The sequence below is a fragment of the Herpailurus yagouaroundi genome, unplaced genomic scaffold (genome assembly GCF_014898765.1).
Source record: "Herpailurus yagouaroundi ecotype Mexico unplaced genomic scaffold, PumYag 166, whole genome shotgun sequence".
In the NCBI taxonomy this organism is placed as follows: Eukaryota; Metazoa; Chordata; class Mammalia; order Carnivora; family Felidae; genus Herpailurus; species Herpailurus yagouaroundi.
The window spans coordinates 1,164,575-1,187,057 of record NW_024412407.1 but is presented as its reverse complement, the minus strand read 5'-3'; the positions used below and the strand labels follow the sequence as shown (position 1 = coordinate 1,187,057).

The 22,483-nt window shown below is 46.8% G+C and overlaps 1 protein-coding gene and 1 long non-coding RNA gene across 2 annotated transcripts; one reads left to right on the top strand and one right to left on the bottom strand.

Moving 5' to 3' along the window:
* The first annotated feature begins 1,597 nt into the window (after window positions 1-1,597).
* On the top strand, window positions 1,598-20,844 carry COPZ1 (coat protein complex I subunit zeta 1). Its single transcript, XM_040487894.1, has 9 exons — window positions 1,598-1,685; window positions 13,138-13,206; window positions 14,568-14,649; window positions 15,264-15,355; window positions 16,922-16,977; window positions 18,313-18,390; window positions 18,551-18,602; window positions 19,781-19,819; window positions 20,682-20,844. The coding sequence occupies exons 1-9, from the start codon at window positions 1,668-1,670 to the stop codon at window positions 20,727-20,729; spliced, it is 534 nt and encodes a 177-aa protein (XP_040343828.1). The 5' UTR covers window positions 1,598-1,667; the 3' UTR covers window positions 20,730-20,844.
* LOC121038446 (uncharacterized) lies at window positions 16,296-18,333 on the bottom strand. Its single transcript, XR_005794350.1, has 2 exons — window positions 18,183-18,333; window positions 16,296-16,999 (listed from the first exon to the last, which is right to left on the bottom strand). It is a non-coding gene; the product is annotated as an uncharacterized LOC121038446 (long non-coding RNA).
* Window positions 20,845-22,483: the final 1,639 nt, after the last annotated feature.

The window sequence follows — 22,483 nt, the reverse complement described above, 5'->3', positions numbered from 1 at the left end:
TATAAAATGGGAATAAATTTCATCTACTTCATAAAGCTTTTCTAAAAATATTAAATAATGTATTCAAAGATTTAGCAGGTGACTAGCACATAGTAGATGGTCATTAAATGTTCATTTTTTAAAAAATTAATTAATTTATTGTGAGAGAGAGAGAGTGTATGCGTGTGAACATGGGAGGGGCAGAGAGAGAGGAGAGAGAGAGAGAGAATCCTAAGCACTGACACTGCAGAGCCCCACGAGGGACTCAAACTCACCAACCATGAGATCATGACCTGAGCCAAAATCAAGAGTCAGATGCTTAACCCACTGAGCCACTTGGGCACCCCAAATGTTAGTTTTATCATTAAGCTGCCAAGCTAAGGACAACCTTGTGATGCCAGGCACAATGCTAACTAAATATCTGAATAACTCCCCATTTGGACATTTGGAACAGATAAAGCCTAAGCCCTTACTTTCTCCAGATGTGAGGCTTGTCCCCTGGGATTTTACCAGAAAATCATATACCTTCCTTCATAGCATGTATGTTAGTTCTATAGTTTGTATCGTTCTATACATTTCTCTTAGGCCCTCTGACTCTACGCTCAAGTTATTAGAAAAACTCCTGATAGTTTTGGGTGCTCTTCTTGGAGAGCTCCTGAAAACATAATTGTCAGAAATGGGGGGAAAAAAATCCCTGTAGAGATAAGGCAATAGGTGTCCCTGACCTAAGGGGTGTCAGGACCAAGGAACCTAGCGGTAGGGGAAAGCTAGACTTCATCAAAACCTTTCCATATTGTGAAATCCCTGCGTTCAGTAAACTTCTCTTTTCTCATTTTGCAACAGCTTGTCCCTACTGGAAAACCGCAGACCCCGTCCCTATACCCTTCCTTATCCTGGACCCTCTACCCCTTTGTCCCTCCTACTCTCTCCTCTCTAGGGTCCAAAGCTCTAACATCCCGTTTCACGTCCGGTCAAAGAAAATCTACTTTTAGAAACTCATTGGCTTCTTGTCCTTCCTTGGGCCCAGCAAAGCCTGGGACTCCATCTTGGGGAAATTGTTACTGTAGCAGTTAACTCCCAGCGGCCTCGTTTTATTTAATACACTGGGCATCTCTTGGCTTTTACTCTGTGGCTGTGCAGATTTCCGGTGAGGATGCTGCACTCAGCGAGTCTGAGGGAAGAGCTAGCAGTGTTTGCTAAAGCAACCTTGGATATCAAGGGCCTACCTAATATGTGGCTCTTGGACTGGGGATTCCAGTGCGATTCCGTCACGAGCTGTCCAGTGTTAAGGGCTAAGGAGACACAGCGCCCCCTGAAGGGAGTGCGGATTAAAGCTGCTAAATCAGGCCCACGAATATCACGTGGTCTCTTCTCCACCAATTGAAAATTAATAATCGCTTCCTCTGTTCCCCGTGGAAACAACCCCGCCCCCTGACCCTCCCGCCCCATTCAACCTTGAGGTTTTGGCGTTGTATTGAGTGTTTAATCTGACAATCAAATGCCTGCGCCTTCTGGCTGGACACCTTGCTTCCGCTAAGCAAGCTAGTACACTGATTGGCCAATAAAGCAATAGCTGTTACGATATAGTCCAATAATCCTCATCCTGGGCGGGGTCTAATGAGGATGTAGGGCCAATCAGCGGCGGTGTTGCTTTTGCGGCTCCACGTCGGCACCAGCTGCGGGGCAAGATGGAGGCGCTGATTTTGGTAGGAGCCGGAGGGGCAGCCGAGGTGCTGCGGTGTCCAGAGGGGCTGGGAGTTGGGGTTCATCCTGACTGGGAGGGGGTAGAAAGGGGAATCCCGGGTAATCCTCGGGGACCGAAGGTTCTGCCAGCCCCTGGAATAAGCGTGTGGCCTGGTGTAGGAACTGTAGGAGGTAAAGCCTCGATTTAGAGTAGAAAGCTCTTCCGGGGAGAGGGCAGAATCCGTGGAAAGTTGAAGGGAGCACATGGAGTCCTTAGAACGCATAGGATCATCAGCATACTGAATTGGGGTCCTTTAGGTTTCTCCTGATTCTGAGCATTATGGATGATACTCTGATTTGACTTTCTCCAGACCTCCAAACTGGCCCCAAATTGTAGGACTAGACTGCAGTTGTTTGTTATCACAGGGTCCTCCTGGTGGTTGTCATGGTTTGACTCTCCGTTGACAGTTCTGTTACATATCTTAAAAAAACGGTTTTCTTTTTACTTAGGTCTCCTGTTAATCCCTGTTATGTAGTTTTGTCATGGTAAATGTATTCCATCAAAGTTCTGGAGTACCTGATAAGTTAGCATGGATTAAAGAATATTTTTTCCAGACTCCTTATTCTCTTCTTTTTTCTCTCCTCCTAAGGCGTTAGGAATTCTTATTGTAAGATCTGAGATGCTAACTCTCCCTCTGGTTATATGAGAATTTTGGTGGCTAAAAGAGTGTTTTAGCTTCTTTACCCGTATAATCCCTTTTGCCTGTTAAAACAAAATACTGCCACCCTTTCTTTAGAACCAGACTGGAGGATTTCTCTCTAAAGTGCTCTGTTTTACAGTCTGGGGATGTTAATATGTATGTGTGTATAGGAACTCAGCGGCCAACCTCCTTCCTTGATTAACTCCAGGCTCTTTCCAAAGACGTTTTCTTGCATCTTTTTCTGCTCTAATACATGTACATATCCAGATTTTCATCAGGTAGAAGACAGTAACAGGTTTGATTTCTTTCAAAATGGCAAAGATAGGGATAATTCCTTCTCATCATGTGAATTGATCAAGTCTAGGTAGCGAGCTTAAAATCTGAGGTTTTTAAAATTTTTTTATTTTTGGGGGCGCCTGGGTGGCTCCGTTGGTTGAGCATCTGACTTCGGCTCAGGTCATGATCTGGCACTCTGTGAGTTCAAGCCCCACGTCGGGCTGTGCTGACAGCTCAGAGCCTGGAGCCTGCTTCAGATTTTGTGTCTCCCTCTCTCTCTGCCCCTCCCCTGCTCATGCTCTGTCTCTCTCTGTGTCGAAAATAAATAAAATTAAAAAAAATTTTTTTTTATTTTTTAATTAATCTCTGCGCCCAGTGTTGGGCTCTAACTCATGACCTGGAGATCAAGAGCCGCAGGCTCCACTACCTGAGCCAGCCACGCACCTCCTGAGTAGTTTTTAATAAGTTATTTTCTGTACCAGGCAGTTAGCCAGTATTCTTAACCAGTTAACAGACTAGGATAAATTCCAGGGAATTGGTTTCTTTGGAAATTTTTAGGAATTTTTTAAATGCTCCCTACATCTGTTTACAAGGGAGCCTGCTTAGAGGTATAGGAGTGAGGGACATGATGCTTGGGGAGCCGTCTTAATACAGGATATGTGTGTAGTGGTGAGTTGCGGGAGGTATATGTGAAAATCTCACACATTTTCTCTTACCTCAGTTTTCAGTCTGCTTCCTTGTTGAAGTCTATTTCAGTCTGCTTCTTCCTTGTATCCATTTTGATCTGTACCCAAGATGCCAGATTCCTGCTACCTTGGTGGGGTACCCCTGAACTTTGCTTTTAAAACCATATTGATTCTGGGGTGCCTGGGTGGCGCAGTTGGTTAAGCGTCCGACTTTGGCTCAGGTCATGATCTCACGGTTTGTGAGTTTGAGCCCTGCGTCGGGCTCTGTGCTGACCGCTTGGAGCCAGCCTGGAGACTGCTTCGGATTCTGTGTCTCCCTCTCTCTCTGCCCCTGCCCCGCTCATGCGCGCTCTCTCTCTCTCTCTCTCTCTCTCTCTCTCTCTCTCTCAAAAGTAAATAAAAAAATAATAAATATAAAACCATATCGATTCTTTGTCATGAGAAATCTATGTGATGGGTTTAGGGAAAACCAAATTATAGAGAAGAGGGCTTGCTCAGGGAAGCACGTACTGGAGGATACCTCTCCAGTATGCAGAACTGTGCTTTTAAATATCAATTATATAAAGCATTTATTGGGGACAAAGTACTAACAGGTATCAATTCGTGTGCGTTTCTCCAAAGTTCTTATGATATTAAACTAATATTTTCCTTCCTCTGTGTCAGCTCTTTACAATTTCATTATATTTTGGGCCCCCAATTAAGAATTTATGTATCTCTCTCATCATTCCAGGCTTTCTCAGCCAGAGTTCTAGGAGAGAAGTAAGCCTAAGGCATTCATTAATGTAATGAATCAACTTCTCTGTATCCACAATGGCACTAGTTTGTACCATCCTTGGGAGAAGTTAAAAAAAAAAAAAAGTAGTCATTTAAATAGTTTTCAGTATTCAATGCTTCAGATGAGGAACCCTAGTTGAGAATCAGGTGATACTTCCTAAATGTTTATTTCTCTGTACCCTCACAAACTGTATCATGGAATTTAGCTCCATCGGATTCAGAATCACCCTCCTGCACTGGTCCTTTTTAACCTCATGCCTTCCTCTGTTTACTCAGCAGCACCTCCTGAGTACTTAAATCACCATCGTCGTGAAAAGTATGAGGAATCCCTGGATCTTACCTTAGCTGTCTACTGAACTAGAGTTTACTGTACCCAGATAATATTTAACAGACCACTCCTTAAAGAGGCAGACACCTTCTAAAGTTCTTGTAGGCTTCCTTCGTTCACATTTTTGTTTTGACTGGACCTCTAGGGAAAACTGATGAATGTACATTCCTCTGTCCTCACCTCCACAAGGCACACAGCCATAGGGTATTGAGAAGAAGGGAAGAGTAATCTAGAGGGGGTCAAGAAGAAACATCTGCCGAACCTTAATCTGATTATGGGAACTTCTAAATACCAGTAGGTTCCCTTCATTTAGGTACTTTACAGTGGGTCACATTTCTTTTTTGTGTTTTTTTTTTTTTCAACGTTTATTTATTTTTGGGACAGAGAGAGACAGAGCATGAACGGAGGAGGGGCAGAGTGAGAGGGAGACACAGAATCGGAAACAGGCTCCAGGCTCTGAGCCATCAGCCCAGAGCCTGACGCGGGGCTCGAACTCACAGACCGTGAGATCGTGACCTGGCTGAAGTCGGACGCTTAACCGACTGCGCCACCCAGGCGCCCCTCTTTTTTGAATTAAGTAATCTAGCTCTAGGTTTCAAGTAGATTTGTCTAATCTTTCTCAGGTCCTGTTGTCGTCTCCTAAGGAAAGAGACCCTTTCATCAACTTCCTTCCCAGTGCTTAATAGTGCTCCCAGCCTGCATCTTTGTACTTAACTTCCTCTCTCCTGCTGTTTTCTGCTGATACTCCCTTTCTTAGCTGTGAATGGAGAGGGATCTCTACAGGTCACCATTCTCCATTAATAACCTATGAAATCTTAAAGATAATGACTTACTCCCTTCCTCCCTTCCCCCTTTACCTTATTCTTTTTCTTTTCTTTTTCCTCTCAAAGCTGAATTGCTCTAGCAGTCTAGATCCTTAAATCTTTCCTCATAGGTTTCATTTTTCCTAAACCTCTCTGGATTCACTTTCTGAGTGTTTTTCCAGTGCTTTTCAGACTAGACTTAATTCCATTCTTTCTCTCCCTTTATACCATTTTTTATCCTAAAACAATGACCACATCCCAAATTCTAAGACTCCTTCAAACATCAGGGCATCCAGAGTGCACAAGAGCGTGCATCTTTGTGGAGGAGGAAACTATGCAGAATACATCAATGACTTAAAGGTTGATACTGCTCTGTGGCCTTCGCTTCCTGAATCATCTTAATGGGGCTTTTGTTAAATTCCTTTGGCACTAACAGTAGAGGTACTTGGCCTGAATGCCCCCTCCCCCTGCTCTGGGCAAAGGTATCAATTACATTAAGCCCCCAAAGCACTCCCATCTCGTTCCTGGCAGTCCCTTGTGCCCCTCTCCCAGCTGCGTCCTTGCCGGTGCCTGGCCCCTCCATTTCGTTAGGAGAAGCAATCTCCTCGATCCTGCGCCGTGGAGATATATTTCTCAGCTAGGGCGCGAGCTGTGCCAGCACTGCCCCCGGTGAGGTCCCTGGCAGCCATAAAAATTTTTATTGTGATTATGTTGGTGTCGGGGTGTCCATCTGGGTTATTGCACACCTAGTTTAATTGATTGAAGTTTAATTTATTGACACTTCAAATTAAATGATCAGAATAAACTGTGCTGTTACTCTGGCCGGCTTGTTTTAATGGTTGATTGCTGGAAGCAGACCTCGGCTTGAACTAAAACCCCCAAAGAGCAATTGACGCTGCTTCTAACTCTCTCCGTGTCTTGCCCTCCAAGAAGACCTCGTTATAGATTTCCGACGTATTTATATATATTTTTTCCCTCTCCTTCACAGTGGTGGGAAAGAGTTGGTCCCCGGCAAGGTATAAATTATATCAAAGGTCTAGGGGAGCTGTCACATGGTCAAAAGAGGAGGAGGGGGTCTCCATGTGAAGAAAGACCTTTGAGAAGCCAGGTCTTCCCTGTGAAGCAGAGGATGAATGCAATTATCCAGATATTTGAGGGAGCCTAGTGGCAGATTTAGGGTCTTTTTTTTTATCTAGATATCTGCTACTGTTCTTTACTCCGCTGACACAACTTGGTTAGAGTTAGGATATTGACCACTAGTCATGGAAAGGGGAAATCAAGAAGCAAATAAAGGATCAAACAGGAATACAGAATCCGTGTCCACCTATCCACTTACACTAGAGTAATTAGAAAGATGGAAGGCAGAGTGCCCTCAAGCAGCTGATGAAGATGGATTGGGGGGTTGAGTCCATGCGCGTCACAAGATGCCTGTACTGGCAAGGGCCCTCTCACGTTCCGTCTTCCCTGATGCTGTGCAGAATAGGTTTTCTCCCAGATCAGATTATTAGAGGAGTTCTCTTTATCCTTCGATTTCCTAGCTTTCCTCTTCTGGCGTTTGACCACACCCATCTCTTCAGAAGACTTTCCTGCTGTGTAACCTAAGTCACATGTTGCAGGTGAAATGCGTGTCTCCTTATCTGGGCGTTTAGTTTTCCCACTGTCAAGGCAGGTATCTATCTCCACCTACAGCCAGATGGTTTGGATAGCCCTACCAATTTTCTTCAACTCCTTTTCTATTATTTGTATACTTTTTAGAGGGAGACTGAAACTGGGGCAGAGGATAGCAATTAGGCCTTAGGACATGATTTTGAATTTTGGGTTGGTAGACTGAAAGACAAACACAGACCCATTCTTTTAGGCTAGCAGATTAGGGGCAGGGTAGATAGCCCGAAATGTTATAAACAAGAACTCTGCAGAAATAGATCTAGTTCCATCGGATTTTTCCCTTTACTGATGATATTTAAATGAGAGCTCTTGGATTACCCAATTGGGAAGGTGGGAAGTTCTAATGTCGCTCTCAGGCCTCAGGTGCCAAGTGCTCTGATTTCTGCTTGTTCGACTTGTCTCTCTTTCCAGTGCTGCTTTGCTTTGTCCTGCGTTTGTGTAATTTTTCACAATTACACTGTGCACCCTCTGGGGAAAACTTCTCCAGGTGAGGTTTTCTGAAATTAAAAAATAATAATAAGTTCTAGGCTCAGACTCACAACCCTGAGCCCAAGAGTTGCATACTCTACCGACTGAGCCAGCCAGGTACCCTGGCTTTCTCAGTTTTAAGAGAGGACCTGAGATTTTGCATTTCTGAAGAGCTTAGGCTCAGTTATCTTTGTCCTTGCCTGTCTCACAGCCACCAAGTTCAGTCACTGAAAGCTGGAGGGGTATGGTGCCGACCTTTGCTCCCCCTGCTGGCTGTGTTAGTTTTCTCAGTCATATTTATTAATTTATGAAGGCCACACACATATTTATTGAAGTCATTATTTGGTTCGAGGCAGAGGAGAGGGGGTGATTTTCAAAAGTATCATTCATTTCCCCCTTTCCCCCTCCCCTCTCCACACCATCTTATTATCCTCACAAAGTATCATATTTAATTCTAACTGGGCTCCTTGAAGTCATAAGAATTTGTGAATGTGTAGTTTTCTGGTAACAGGGTCCATAAATTTCATCAGCTTATCAAAAAGATCTGCTGTAACTTAAGGTATTAACCTTAACTGATCTAGGTCAGGCCTCTCATTTCTCTGATGAAGAAGCAGAGTCCCCCAGAAAGGTAGAACTTGAGTTAATGGCCGACCCAGATTACAATAAAGGATTTTAGGAGTTCGGAGACATTTTCTCCTATAGTGGTTGAGTTCTTAGTGACCGTGCTTTCACACTTTCTGTCTCTGTCAGGAAGATTCTTTTTAGGTGTCTTTTCCTGACGTCACTTCTTCCTTCCTAAGGGTTGTGTTCACTTTCCTCTTTATAACCAGTATTTGGTCTCATGGCAACTGGGTAATGTTCTGTGGTACCTGTGGCTCCTGGTCTTTCCTGAGTTGTGCTTGAATCTAAGCAAACTCTTGGGTAGTGTGTGAAAACTACGCTTCCCTGTCAAAGCCTTGAGCTAATTCTTCTTTTTGTTTGAAGTCCCTAGGCTTGTGGCTGGCAAATTGGAGCCCTCAACCCCAGAGGAGCTTTTCATGTTAAAGGAGTTGGCACAGAGTCAGGGAGCAAAATACCTGCTTAGCTACGTAGAGCAGCTGGGAGTGGTATCTAGGGATTTTTCCTTCTAGTTTTTACCGTCTTGGTTTTGCTCTATAAATAGAGTTGGAGCACCAGGGTGGCTCAGTTGGTTGAGCATCTGACTCTTGATCTCAGCTCAGGTCCTGATCTCCGGGTCGTGAGTTCAAGCCCTGCGTTGGGCTCTACGGTGGGCATGGAGCCTACGTTAAAAAAAAAAAAAAAAAAAGGGTCAAGGGAAGAGCGTCTTGTTTCTTGTTGATCAAGACCTGTTGCCAAGCCAGGGTACTACTTTTTGGCATGGCCATAAAGATTTCTTTCTAAGTGGGAAATGAAGAACTTTCTAGGAATTTCAACCAGGTTCTTACTTGCGCCACTTCAGCTGTGTGGATAGCATCCTCTAGCTCCACAAAGCCTTCTTGGTCACGTCCACGCCCCCGCCCCCGCCCCGGCCCTGTGAATTAAATAAAAATAATTGGTCTTAGCCCCCAGATATCCTGTGTGCCTGCTGCAAAGATTCCCCTCTCTCCACCCGCCCCCCATTTCCTCTTCTGGTGACATTTCATGATCCTACCCCAGAGTGCCTTCTTACTCTGTATGCTGTGAACTGACTTAATTCAGTGCTTTTTCAGAGCCTATCTCTCCTAGTTTGACTTACAAGACACACAGAGAACTTCTATCCAGAGCTGCCTTTTTAATATTTTTGCTGATTACACTGCTGAGGAAGCTGCAGGTCATTTGAAGGCCCACAGGGGGCAGCACTAGGAATGACTTCTCTGTAGTCCCCCGTGTGCTAGTCGCCGGGGTACTGGGAGGTGTTTTTCACCAGACCACAGAAATCCTCTAATTGAGATCGGAGACTCCTTTGCAGCAGGCTGGTTGCTTGTTTGGTGTTGTTTCAGCGCTCCTGAGGAGTCCCGTCTAATTTCCTTGACAATAAAAACGTACATGAAAATCTATCTGAGCCACCCAACCTCCCACAAACAATCTGCCTACATGTCATTTCCAGGCACTATTAGCATTTGAGGTGAAGTTCTGTTATACACTCAGGCTGTGGCTCTCTGAAAGTCAGTGCATCACAGAACTTTGTCTCGAAAGCTTTCTAGCAGCTACACATTTGGGAGTGGGAGGGAAGAATAGACCTTTTAAATCCTTTGAACATGGCCTAAGCTTGTAGGGTCTTTTTCAGTAATCAGCATTTAATGTGTTACAAGGTCAAACCTAGTCCATTGTCCAGGAGGCCCATTTCTCAATAGCTGGGAGTTATTTATAAACTTGCCCTTTGCAAAAACTCAAAATGAAATTACCAGTCATGGTTTCTGGGGCCTTTAAACTGGCTAGTTTTATGGTATGAGAGGAACTCTTGGCCTCCCCCGCTCCCGAGAGGTAAAGGCCCCAGGCTGAAGTGGCACCGGCTGTAGTCAGGAGGTGGCAGGAGACAGACGTAAAGGAGACGATGCTGGCTCCAGGTGTAGCAGGGTTGAAGCAGCATCTGCTCATGCCTCAATTCTTGGCTTTATTGAGTATGTTTATTCCCTCGTTTGAAATGACCAGCCTTTCCTCCAGTGCCTTCTTACCTCTCTCAGAGTCAGATCTGGTCTTCTCCCTGCCTTCCTTTGCCTGCCTTTTATCCTTCCCAGTAACATCCAGTTCCTATTTGGGGGTTTCCTTGATAACATCTTCTAGGAAGCCAGCGAGAAAGGCCCAGGAATCTCTTTCTGTCTTTGCCAGCAGTTTCAGGCACTCATACCCCAGTGGCCACAAAGGGCATTGTCTCTCTCCTAGTTGGCTGGTGGCTATAAGGGTTTTTCTTTTCTTTGGGATCCATCCCATTCTTTCTAGGGATGCCAGACTCTATGGCTGCAGGAACCAGTTATCTATGCCAGACTAATGCCCAGTTTAAACCATTAGGAAGCTCTCCAAGGTTTCTGTGAATGTGGAAAGAAGAACAGAGCCAAAGATTTCCAGGGGAAAGTAGGAAAAATGCTCTCTTCCAAATTTCCTTCCCTGTGGGCTTCTTTTCCTCTGTGAAGGAAACTCATTCCTACTGGTGTCTCCCTTTTGGTCATTTGAGGTTGGACCCTCAAGTTGCTATGGAATTAAGCCTGCTTTTTGGGGAGATCTTTCTGTGGGGGTTAGGAGTGAGGAAAGCTTCTCTATTTGTGACCTTTTATAGAGAAGTTTTTTTTTTTTTTTCAACGTTTATTTATTTTTGGGACAGAGAAAGACAGAGCATGAACGGGGGAGGGGCAGAGAGAGAGGGAGACACAGAATCGGAAACAGGCTCCAGGCTCTGAGCCATCAGCCCAGAGCCCGACGCGGGGCTCGAACTCACGGACCGCAAGATCGTGACCTGGCTGAAGTCGGACGCTTAACCGACTGCGCCACCCAGGCGCCCCTATTTGTGACCTTTTAGATGAGACTAGAAGACTTGCCTCTGCTAGACACAGAGTTCCTTAGTTTGAGACAGACTATTTATTCCAGGGAGTAATGTGTATAGAGTGGGCATCACTATGGAGTGTTGATCAGTGCAGAGATATGTTGGTAGTAGTATCACCCCAAATGGCCACACCAGAACGTATACCGATACATGGAAGTCTAATTATAGGAGTTCCCCTAGAGGGGTGCCTGGGTGGCTCAGTCAGTTGAGCACCTGACTTCAGCTCAGGTCATGATCTCATGGTTCATGGGTTCGAGCCCCGCGTCGGACTCTGTGCTGACAGCTCGGAGCCTGGAGCCTGCTTCGGATTCTGTGTCTCCCTCTCTCTCTGCCCCTCCCTGCTCATGCTCTGTCTCTCAAAAATGAACAAACATTAAAAAAAAAAAAAAAAAAAAAAAAAGAGTTCCCCTGGACACTTACTACTTCAAGAGATTTTTGCCTTATTCTCAAACTTCATTTCTTGTCACAATTATCCAGTAAATACTGAGAGTTTAGTGTGTGACATGTTCTGGACACTTGGAATAAATCAGTGAACAAAAGACAAAAATTGCTATTGTCAAGAATTCAGGTGAGGAAAGTTACATTCTTCATCACCCTGTTGTCCAAATACTGGGTTGCCTTTACTCTCATTCTTAATTCCCCGAAGCAGGGTTGGCTCTTTGCGTGGAACCAGAAACCTCCTGGCGCCTCATGGGACAGTTTACCTTTGTGGAGGTTGCAGTTTCTGGATCCTTGGCAATAATTCTTTCATGCTCACTCTTGGGTCTTTATTAAACACATGCCACATGCTTGGAGGTTACATTTGGCCCCTGTGAGAACCGCGGGTTTCCTAAGCAAGGCCAGGAAAGGGAGGCAACAGCCCTGTCTCACAGCACAGGGGAGGGAGAGCAAGGGTAAGTAACGTTGATTAGAAATTCAAGGAATGTGGGGCTCCTGGGTGGCTCAGTCGGTTAAGCGTCCAACTCTTGTTTCGGCTCAGGTCATGATCTGGCGGTCCATGAGTTCAAGCCCTACACTGGGCTCTGTGCTGACACGCGGAGTCTGCTTGGGATTCTCTGTCTCTGGTCTCCCTCTCTCTCTGCCCCTCCCCTGCTCACTCGCTCTCTTCTCTCTCAAAAATAAATAAACATTAAAAAAAATTCAAGGAATGTGAGGTGCGCCTGGCTGGCTCAGTTGGTGGAGCACACGACTCTTGATCTTGGGGTCGTGAATTCGAGCCCCACTTTGGGCGTGGAGCCTACTTAAAAAATACATTTAAAAAAAAAAAAAAAGGAAATTCAAGGAATATGAGCCTGCAGACACCTTCTACACACATTAACACCGCCTCCATTTCCTTCCTTTTCCTCTCCTGGTTAGCTGGTTCGTTAGAAGTTGCAGGAGTAGAGGAGCTTTTGCAATGTGATATGCTTTGCAGTTGGATGTAACCATTAAGGCTGAGGCCGTGGTTCCTTTAGGAGAGCCATTATCCTCAAGATTTGATTGTTGATAGTGAAAGAACACTCCCCTCCTGCTCATTAACTCCAGGCTCCCGGCTTCTTAGACCCTCTTCTTACTGCTTCATAACTCCCCCAAAATTCAGAATGGTTTTTGTCTTGGCAAGTTAAGCGGTAGTGTTGGGAGTATCGTAGAGGAACTGGGATCATAGGGGAAGTCTTGGAAGATGGATGTCTCGCTGGGCTGCGTTCAGACCTGGTGTGTCTGTGTGCACGAGTGTGCACACGCATGCGTGTTCGTTTCCCTCTGCTCAGTGTGTGGGTGGTTCAGGGAAGGCTTGCTTTATGCCTCTGCATTGCTACTGCATTGGGACTGCAGAAACTTCCAAGTACACTAGGGCATTCAATCCTATTTTCAGATAGCCTCGTGCAGTGCCTATTAATTAATCTGGTCACATTCCATACCTACCTGTACGTGGGAGAGCAGGGAGGGAGGGTAGTTTGGAAAATAACTGTAGCATAATGTGTGGAAATAACATTCCATGACCTACCTTGATTAAATCCTCTGTGAGTGCGGCTCAGAGACACTGTTCCTCTGATGCTATTTTGGAGTTCTTTGTCGAAATGCTCCCTCCCTCAATTCAGTTCATTCACCACTTGATCGTTCTCGGCGGGAATTGTCTACATCTAACCAGGCTGGGATAGGGGACATGCAGAGGCACCTCTGTATCCCCTTGCAGCCCCAGTGGGACTAGGGGAAGGTAGCTGGTTTGCCACTGGTAGCAGGAGCCTTCAGGACTGAAGGTATGTTCCTATCTCTTCAGGAACCCTCCCTGTATACTGTCAAAGCCATCCTGATTCTGGACAATGATGGAGATCGACTTTTTGCCAAGGTGAGATTCCCTTTGAAATTCACTGAGGAGCAAGACAAAGGCTGATTCTGAGATTTGGACCTGGGACTGCCCCCACTAACGCCTATTCCTTGATACTATAATTTTGAGAATTCTTCCATTTTCCTGTGACCACTCCAGATGAAAACCCAGACTGCTTCTGTCTCTTAGTTGCCCTGCTTCCACACTTGCCTTCCACAGATTTTGACCTCCTTTGTTGTCAGCATTAGAGCAGGGAAAACCTTGGGAACCTTGGTTTCTGAACGGTACAGTATCTGGATATGAGAAGCAGGCTGCCCGTGCCCATCACTCTTGTCCCCCTTCCTTTTGCGTTGTCACCCTGCCTGCGTTTTCCCAGGAAATTCTCTCGCAGTTCCAGGGTTCCAGCCCTAGGTCTGCAGTCACCGCCAAGCTTGTTACCTCTTGATTTCCCCAGTGTGATGTTTCTAACTTTGGATCTATTGAAAGAGAGGAGAAAGGACACCCCTCTCCTCTCCCTCCATAGTCTCCCCCCTCCTGTGGAAATTTTTTCTGTCCCTGGTGTATTAACTCCGGGCGAGCACAGCATAAATCAATCAGCAGGTAGAGATTAGTTTAGAATTCACCAGCTGTTCCTCCCTGTAATTGGATGTAACTATGCAGGACACCTTTTGAAACAGTTATCCAGTTACTAAATGCCAGACCTGTCATAGGTCTTCAGCTGACTGCGACGGATTAGCCCCTAAAGAGCAGAGCGATTTAGCAGCCTAGTATCTCCGCCCCCGTGCCAGGGAGAGCTTGGGAGTGGGCTCAGCAACGTGCTAGATGGTCTCCTGTTTTCAGTTTTCAGAAAAGAGAGCTAAGATACGAGAGAGGATGGATAGGCTTTGCCTTTCTTTAGAGGAAGGAGGTTTTTTGCAGCCTTTCCCCCATTCGTCAGTTTCATACTGTGCATGAGGGTCTGGAAGAAGTGTTCTGTGCTTCTAGTGTCTTTTGCATTCTTTAGCACTGCTGCCCCGATGTAGGGAAGCTCCTAGGAAGCACTCCATGAGATCAGTCTCGGGATTGCTCTCCTAGAGTGCAGACAGGGGTAGAGCTTCATCGTAGGGCTTGTAGGCCTCTGCCCTTACAGTCTTAGAAGTGTGAGGTGGGCTTGCCTACGGCAGGGTCCCTAAAAAATTTTTTTTTTTTTTTTTTTTTTTTTGGTATTCAGTTACTCACTGCCCATTCCCTGCCTCCATAGTTCTTCCTTCTTCGTGTCAGTGTTTTTCCCTCACCCCATGCCTTGAAGGAAAGAAATCCAAGATCCAGGGCAAAGCACAATCACTAATCATTCTGGGCTCCCAGCTCTAATGACCCAACCCATCTCCTTTCCCTCTGACCAGTACTATGACGACACCTACCCCAGTGTCAAGGAGCAAAAGGCCTTTGAGAAGAACATTTTCAACAAGACCCATCGGACTGACAGTAGGTCATTTTCCTTTCACTGCTCCTGGTGTTGGGGGAACTGTGGGGGGCGGGGGGGGGCAGCAGGACTGCAGAGAAAGGATAAAACGACTGCCTCCTTTTTTCTCTTTTTTCCTCCTCCCCTCATATAATAAACTCTTCAGAAATGTAATGGGGAGGTGAGTGTACCTCACGCGGGAATACCGTGCTGGAAGGTTGGCTGTTAGCTACCTGTCTAGTCCCTGGATTTATGAGCCTCACTTGACAAATTTAACTGCAGCTCTGCTTATTGTACCGCATCCATTAGGGCAGGTAAATGGAAGTCTGTAAAGGTGACCGCTCTGCTTTTTCACCTCCGAAGGATCGACTAGTATCCTGTCTCATATACAAGGAGGGAAATAAGGGTAGTTGGCGGGGGAGATGGTTAGAGGAGAAGATACGTTTCGATTTCCCCAAGTTTATACTTCCCTTTTACCACCTGGAAAGAGAAAGCAGGTCAACTTTGGTCTTTGGACTTTATTACAACCTACCTTCCTTGAGCCCAAATAGCTGGATGCCAGGAATTCATGGGAACTCCTTCTACCTACTTCCTTATCTCAGGCCACCCACTGTTTCCACCTTCCCCCCACCCCCAGGTGAAATCGCCCTCTTGGAAGGCCTGACCGTGGTATACAAAAGCAGTATCGATCTCTATTTCTATGTGATTGGCAGCTCCTATGAAAATGAGGTGAGAATCCCCATCGCTCTTTGCTATTGCTGACTCCACTTCCTAAACCATAGGCAGGACAGTTACTGGTTCTGGACCCTAGGAGGGCCACGTCCCTCTGGCTTCTGACGGGGCTAATGAAGTTATCAGAGTCCTGCTGCCCTCACAAATGTGGCCTAGCAAACAAAGCAACTTAGGGGCCCCTGGGTGGCTCAGTCAGTTGAGTGTTCACCTTCGGCTCAGGTCATGATCTGTGGTTTATGAGTTCGAGCGCCACGTCGGGCTCTGTGCTGACAGCTCAGAGCCTGGAGCCTGCTTGGGATTCTGTGTCTCCCTCTTTCCCTCTGCCTCTCCCCTACTCGCACTCTGTCTCTCTCTCTCTCTCTCTCTCTCTCTCAAAAATAAACATTAAAAAAATATGTTTTTTTAAATCAACCTAGAATGCAGGTTTTTCCCCACTTGCTCTTTTTTTTAAAGTTTTATTTATTTAAGTAATCGCTACACCCAACGTGGGGCTTGAACTCATGACTCCAAGATAAACAGTCGCTTGCTCCTCCAACTGAGCCAGCCAGGCACCCCCCCACCCCACCATTTGCTCTTTTATCGTCACGTTGGAGACACCAGATATGTTTTCATACATACTGATATACGGTATCAAGGGTCTTCCCTGCATAGTGTTTTCAGAGGTAGATTTCTGAGGTGTGGTCAACGTCAAGGAGATGCTTGCTCCTACTATGAAGGCTCCACATCTGACTGAGCTTGGGTCAGTTAGCCAACATTCAGGGTCATGTTGAAGCCGTACATTCTGAATGGGTCACTTGAGAAAACTGAATATAGTCCTAACCTGCTTCCTATGCACAGGAAAAGCTACTTACCTCAGGTAGCGACGTCTAGGAGAGTAGATAAGTAAAAATAAGCCCCCACCTAATTTGAAGCAAAAGTAAAAGTTTGAGAGAACCAATTCTTTCTGAGCTTTTACTACTTTAAGTGCTTTGTAAGGTACATTGTTACCTAATCCTTACAGCACTTATGTGAGTTATGGGTATTAGTGTTCTTGTTTTATAGATGAGGAAACCAAAACATGAGGAACAATATGAAATTGCTTGCATATGACCACCGTTGAACTATAGAAATGGCAGTTTCATATGGTTCAACCTAATAACTTTCCCAGGGTCACACATATAGAAATGGCTCAGCTGGGATTTAAGCCCAACTCTGTCTGACTCCAAAGTCCATGCTCTTTCCACTAACTCTCTGACCTTAGTTACTGTTTGGTTAACGATTTCTTTACCTAAGATCTCTGGTAACATATACGCAGTTGGTAAAGACCTGTAGAGGACTGCAATAGGAAAGTTTGAACAGTCTGGTCAGAGAGAGGTCTCAAATTGTGGGATCGTGTAGCAGAATTTATTTCTGCGAGAAACCACAGTTCCTCTTCCTGTTTTTGCTCTGACTTCCACCTTATGCTTTTGGTCCTTTGTGAAAGCCCATGTCTTTTGATGCTTAATGAATTGGCAGGTTTTGTTTTCAGGTAGCAGCTTTCAGGGCCTTGAACCTTATCCTTCTGCTTCTCCTGTCTCCCAACAGCTGATGCTCATGGCTGTTCTGAATTGCCTCTTTGACTCATTGAGCCAGATGCTGAGGTGAGCAGGCCATTCTTGACATCTGTTTGGGAGAGAAAGTCACTATTCATCAGGCCCAGGAATTTGTGGGGGAATTAGCAGAGGCTCCAGGGAATTGATTTACCTTGAGAAGTTAGGCTTATTATTTCAGAGTAATTTGCACTGATGGGGAAGACTGGATGGAAAGTGTGTCCCACCTGGGGGATAATTCTCCTAAGAAAGGGGATTGGGAGGGAGCAATGTCTGTCTACTCTCCTATTACCCAGTGGCTCTGTCAGAGTTCTGAGTACCTTTAAGGTGCTTTTCTAGACTTCCTTAGAAGATAGGGAAAGGGCAAGTGTGGGGAAGTGTCCCAGATGTAACATCAGTACCCTGGGAATGGAGGCAACACTCCCAGTTTTTAACTTTAGTCCTTAGTTTTTCGTTTCTATAGGACAGGAAGAATATGCCATTTACCCTCGCCTCCCCTCCACCTCCCCAGCAGCCAGCCCTCTGTTCCCCATGTAGATGGGCAACAGAAGAGATATAAGATACTTTCCTTGAAAACATCCAGGACTCTGAACTTCATTCCCCCGGCAGCTCCCAAGTGAACCCAGTACAGACAGCCATCCGCCATCCGGAGCAGAACAGCAGGCGCTCTCAGCCCCACAAAATCAGCAGGGCGAATGGCTCAGATTTCCTCAGGAAGGGGATGATTTATTTCTTAGCCAGGTGAATGAATAGACTTCATTTCAGTGATCTAGTGAAAGAGTCAAGCTGACGGATGTGACTGGCCACATGTACAACCACCGGATCTGAAGCTGGTGGATGAGGGCCCTGACTGTTCCCAGCCCCCTGGCTGGGCTTCTTTTCAAGGCCTGAGAAGTGCTGGTGAGGGAGGGGGACGCAGGGGGAGCAGGGGATTGGGGAGAGGCTTAGAAAGTCTGTCAGAGCTTGAGTGCAAATAGAGTTTGCACTCAACTCCTCTCCACCTCCCGCCACCCCCAGATTGGATTTAGCTGTTTATTTGCTTTTTTCCACCCACTGATGGTAGTGTTTATGAGCAATGTCATGAGCAGCATCACGGTAGGTAGGGAAGAAACAGTAGCTCTGGATAATCAACTCTTGGATAGTCAGAAATTGACTATTTTTTTGACTCTCTTTCCTGACATTCCTGATCCTTACTTAGCAGCTAAGAATAGGAATAAGCTTAGAGTGGATTAGCCAAAAAGTTCTTATTTACTTACTTAACTTACTTTTTGGTCTGTGCGGTTGGTGGAGGCGTTTTGTTGGTCTAGTTTAGGATCCCCAACTCAAGACGGTGTGCTAGGTTCCTATGTGTCTTAGGCTGATTTTTCTCTTCTCTTGGGGACTCAGGAAAAATGTAGAAAAACGAGCTCTGCTGGAGAACATGGAGGGTCTCTTCTTGGCTGTGGATGAAATCGTAGATGGAGGGTGAGTTTTCTGACCTGCCTGGAACCTCCTTGGAGCTGGGGTGAGAGGGTGGGATCGTTGCCTCTGTCCTAAGGCAAGTGGCCTTAGTGACCAGAGTATCCCCACAATGAGTCTGTCCTTCAGGCCAGAGTGAACGATGGTCTCTTCTTTGTCTTCTTAGGGTGATCCTAGAGAGTGATCCCCAGCAAGTGGTACACCGGGTAGCATTAAGGGTAAGCAAGAGTGTGCTCCCCTACATCCCCCGTCTACTCACCCTCTAGGGCCAGACCTGCTAAATTTATCTAAAGGTCAGGGCTCGTAGAATACATACAACCTTCTCCTCCCCTTTCAAATTCTCATTGTCTCAAAGAGGGGAAGCAGAAGGGGCATACTTTTGTCCCTAACCTGCTACCTAGGTCTCATACAGTCTTTGCCCAGAGGGGACATTTAGTACATACTTAATTGAATCAAAGATGAGTAAAAGAAACTTTAATATTAAGGATTCTGAAACTATAAAGGAAGTTGAGGTTGGCTTATACTTCCTTTGGGGATGGATCCCAATCAAGTGAGGCAGAGGAGTGTCTTTCTTGTCATAAAGTCTTTACATAACTAAGGACAGCACCTGTCTATCAGGAAGCATTTATTTGCAGAACCTCAGTCCTCTTTGGTGCTAGGGATACCAGAAAGGGGCCTTTGGGTTAACCGTAGAAGCCTCCAGGTCTGCTGGGGAGAAAATGGTGGGTGTAGAGAGAGCCCACCAGCAAACTGTGGGGTGCCTCGATGTTTGAGCAAAGCAAATCTCCCCATTCATAGAATGTCCCAGCTCTGACCTCCACGGAGTGAAGGCTGACAGTGCCGGGTAATGGGAAATCTTCTCCCTTAACTGCCGTGGGCTCCATTTGCATAGTTTAATCTTCTCCTCTAACATATGTCTCTATGTGGCAAGAGAGAGGGTCCCCCCCACCACCCACTCCCGCCTTCCCCTTCTCAGGCTGCTGTTGCAGCAGTTTATTTCTTCAAATTAACATGCTGTCGTTACCCATCAGGCCTTGCGGGATCCATTAAATTACCCCTGGCTCCCCCTCATCCTTTCCCTGGCGATATTGATATTCAGGGAAGGTCTTCTCTGACTAGGGAATCAGGTCCCCCACCCCCAAGTTGAGGATCAGATAACCTGCTGATTACTTGGAATGGAATAAATCTTTTAAGAAGTCCTCCTGCCTTAAAACAGAGGATGGATGAAATGACCCTTTTCTGCTCACAGTCCCTCTGGCCAAGTAAAATTATGGCTGTACCACCTAGAAGGGACTGAGAAGTCGGGCATCTGCCTTTTCCTTCTCCACTACCAAACTTCAGTCAGGTCTCACTCCAGCTTTCTCCCATGCTAAATGCTTGTTTCTCCGTGCCATAGGGTGAAGATGTTCCGCTTACGGAGCAGACCGTGTCTCAGGTAGGACTTTCTCCTTTTCTTCCTCTCAGACGGACTGGGTCACTAAAGAGACTAGAATAACACTCCACCCCAGCCCAAGTTGGAATGAGTCTAGAGACTGAAGACACATCTTTCTTGGCTCCCTCTTATTCCAGAGAACTGGGACTCCTACAGCCAAACACTCCCTACCCCACCCAACTCCTGTCCCACTTCCCTGTGAGCAGTGGCTGTCAGCCTTGCTCTGTACCCTTCAAACCCTCCCTTCCTGATGCCTCATTCAGTGATTTATTCCCCAGCAGAGGCTTGCCTTAAGCAGATGGTCTGTGTGCGTGCGTGTGCACGCGCGCGCGCGCACACACACACACACACACACTCTCTCTCTCTCTCTCTCTCTCTCTCTCTTTCTCTTCTCTTATTATTCAAATGAGGGCTAAGCTGGAAATGCATATTCTAGAATAAGCAGGTTTTGCAGATCCATCCTGCTACTTTGCAGATAGACTGTCTACCTGATGCGGGAGGCAAGGGAGGGATTCTGTTTTCTACCTACTTGGAATTCTCACTAAGAAGCCCATCTGGATGTGGTAACCCCTCCTTTCTAACATATGTCCAGTAACCCCCAGTTTTTTTCTTTCCTCCCAGGTATACCTCTTCTCTCTTCATCCCCCCAGTGGATTTGAATTTTTTTGGAATTTCCCAAACTGACAACCCTCTAGGGCCTTAGAGAGCTTCTTCCCATCCCTCTACCCTTGGGGATTTTCTATTTGCCATTCTTCTAAGGACAGGGAAGGCAAGTGCGGGGAAGGAGAGCCCCAATCTCTGTCCTGGCCCCGCCCCCGCCCCCCTCCCCCAGGCAAGCCCCTCACTGCCACTCTTGTCCCTGCAGGTGCTGCAGTCAGCCAAAGAGCAGATCAAGTGGTCACTCCTTCGGTGAAGACCTCACTGTTCCTGGCTCCTCACCCCCTCAGAAAATCCACATATCTGCTGTGACTTCTCATCCAGTCCCCCAACTGATGCTCTCAGGGTCATCTCGGGGATCACAAGGGATCCTTAAGTCTCCATCCTCTCTGTGGTTGCTCCCCCAAACCTCCACTTATGCTTCCTATTCTTTCACACTTTTTTTTTTTTTTTTAACAGCCCGGGAGTAAAGCTCCCATCAGATTCAAACGCAGGGTAGTAGGGAAAGCACCCTCTTCCTTTCTACACCGAATTGTGCTCTCATGCTCTCCTACACCCCCCCCCCCCCATATTTTCTTCTCAACTTCGGTGCCCTTTGCTGCAGCTACACTTGAGATCAAAGCAGGAGAAAGAATGTGCTGAGTGTTTTCCTCCCTTTGCCTTTACCAGGCCTTCATCCCAACAGCCCATATGTTAGCAAGGGGAGGGAGGGAGAGAATGTTTTTTCTATAGAATGAGTGGGGGTGGCATATTCCAGTCTCAGCCACAGCCCCACTCACTCACTGGCCTCAGCGTTTCCTCCCATTCCTTCTTACTGCCCTGTCCTCCAGCCTTGGGAGAAAAGATGGGGAACAGCTCGTGGGCAGGGGACAGAGTGGAAGAAGTAGGGATTTAAATGTTCTGGGATAGGGCTTATAAAGGTCTGTATTTCAGTCACAGCTTCATTCTTAACCCTGATCCTGGCTTCTAGCTTCAGAACCGCTGTGGGTCTGTGAGTGTTCACTGTAGGACTGTCCATCTCCTGGTCCCACTACCTGGACTCTGTCCACCTTCACCACCCCTGGGATCTTTGCCTGGCCTGTCCTCGCTGTGCCCTGGAGCAAAGCCGGTCCCTGAACTAAAACTCCCATTTTCATCCTGGGAAGAAGAGGTTTTGCTCAGAACTGGGGAGGGGGTGGGATTTGTGACTTGGGCCTCTGGGCTGTGTCCCCTTCGCTCCCTCCCCCACATGCATTTCACTCCTCTGCCCTGGGTCTGCAGTCTCTGTTGCTTAACCCCCTCTTCTCTCTGCCTCACCCTTACATCCAGGCAGTAGGTCTGCGCTCTCTCCCTCCCTGGGTCGCTGAGAGAGGTGCCTTTCTTCCGAAAACCTTTGGGATTTGGATTCCCCCAGGAAGATGGGGGACGGAGCACCCCCTCTTGGGTCTAATCTTTCCCCCTGACCCAAAACTTCCCACAAAAATGTCTCAAAAAACACCTTCCTGAGGCTTCACTCTGCCCCACCCACTAACTGCCAGTTCTCCAAGACTGAAGTGGGGTGAATAACCGGGCATATCTGAGGGGACGTTTTTGGGGTCAGAGATGTATGGAGTCAGGAGATAGCCACCCTCATCTACTGCTGTGCGCAAAGAGGAATAAAACAGATTTTTTTCCAAACTGCCTTTGTGTGATGTTTCTGTTCCTCTTCCTCTCTTTTTGGCAGCTGCTTCTATTCCTCTAGCCCCCCCCCCCCATCACTCCCCATCTTATAATATTTCTTCCCTCCTACCTCAGAGACTCCCCAGCATTCCACCTCCCCCCACCCCCACCCCTAATTTACGGGGCTGTTTGCCTCCTTGGCATCCCTCCGTCCCCTCGCCTGGAAATTGGCGCCAGGGGTGGGGTGGGGGTGGTATTTTCTCAGTGGGAGTCCTGGGGAACCGAGCGCTCCCCCCCCCCACCCCCAAAGCCAGCTGCCGGCTCCCGCCTCAGCCATTAGTAACCCGGAGACGCGCACCTGCGTGGGGGCTC

What these genes read in the sequence shown, in the direction of transcription:
- COPZ1 (XM_040487894.1), top strand. An exon ending in GCAGCTCCTATGAAAATGAG is followed by an intron (nt 15,356 to 16,921) that starts GTGAGAATCCCC and finishes GTCTCCCAACAG; the next exon opens with CTGATGCTCATGGCTGTTCT. An exon ending in GATGAAATCGTAGATGGAGG is followed by an intron (nt 18,391 to 18,550) that starts GTGAGTTTTCTG and finishes TTGTCTTCTTAG; the next exon opens with GGTGATCCTAGAGAGTGATC.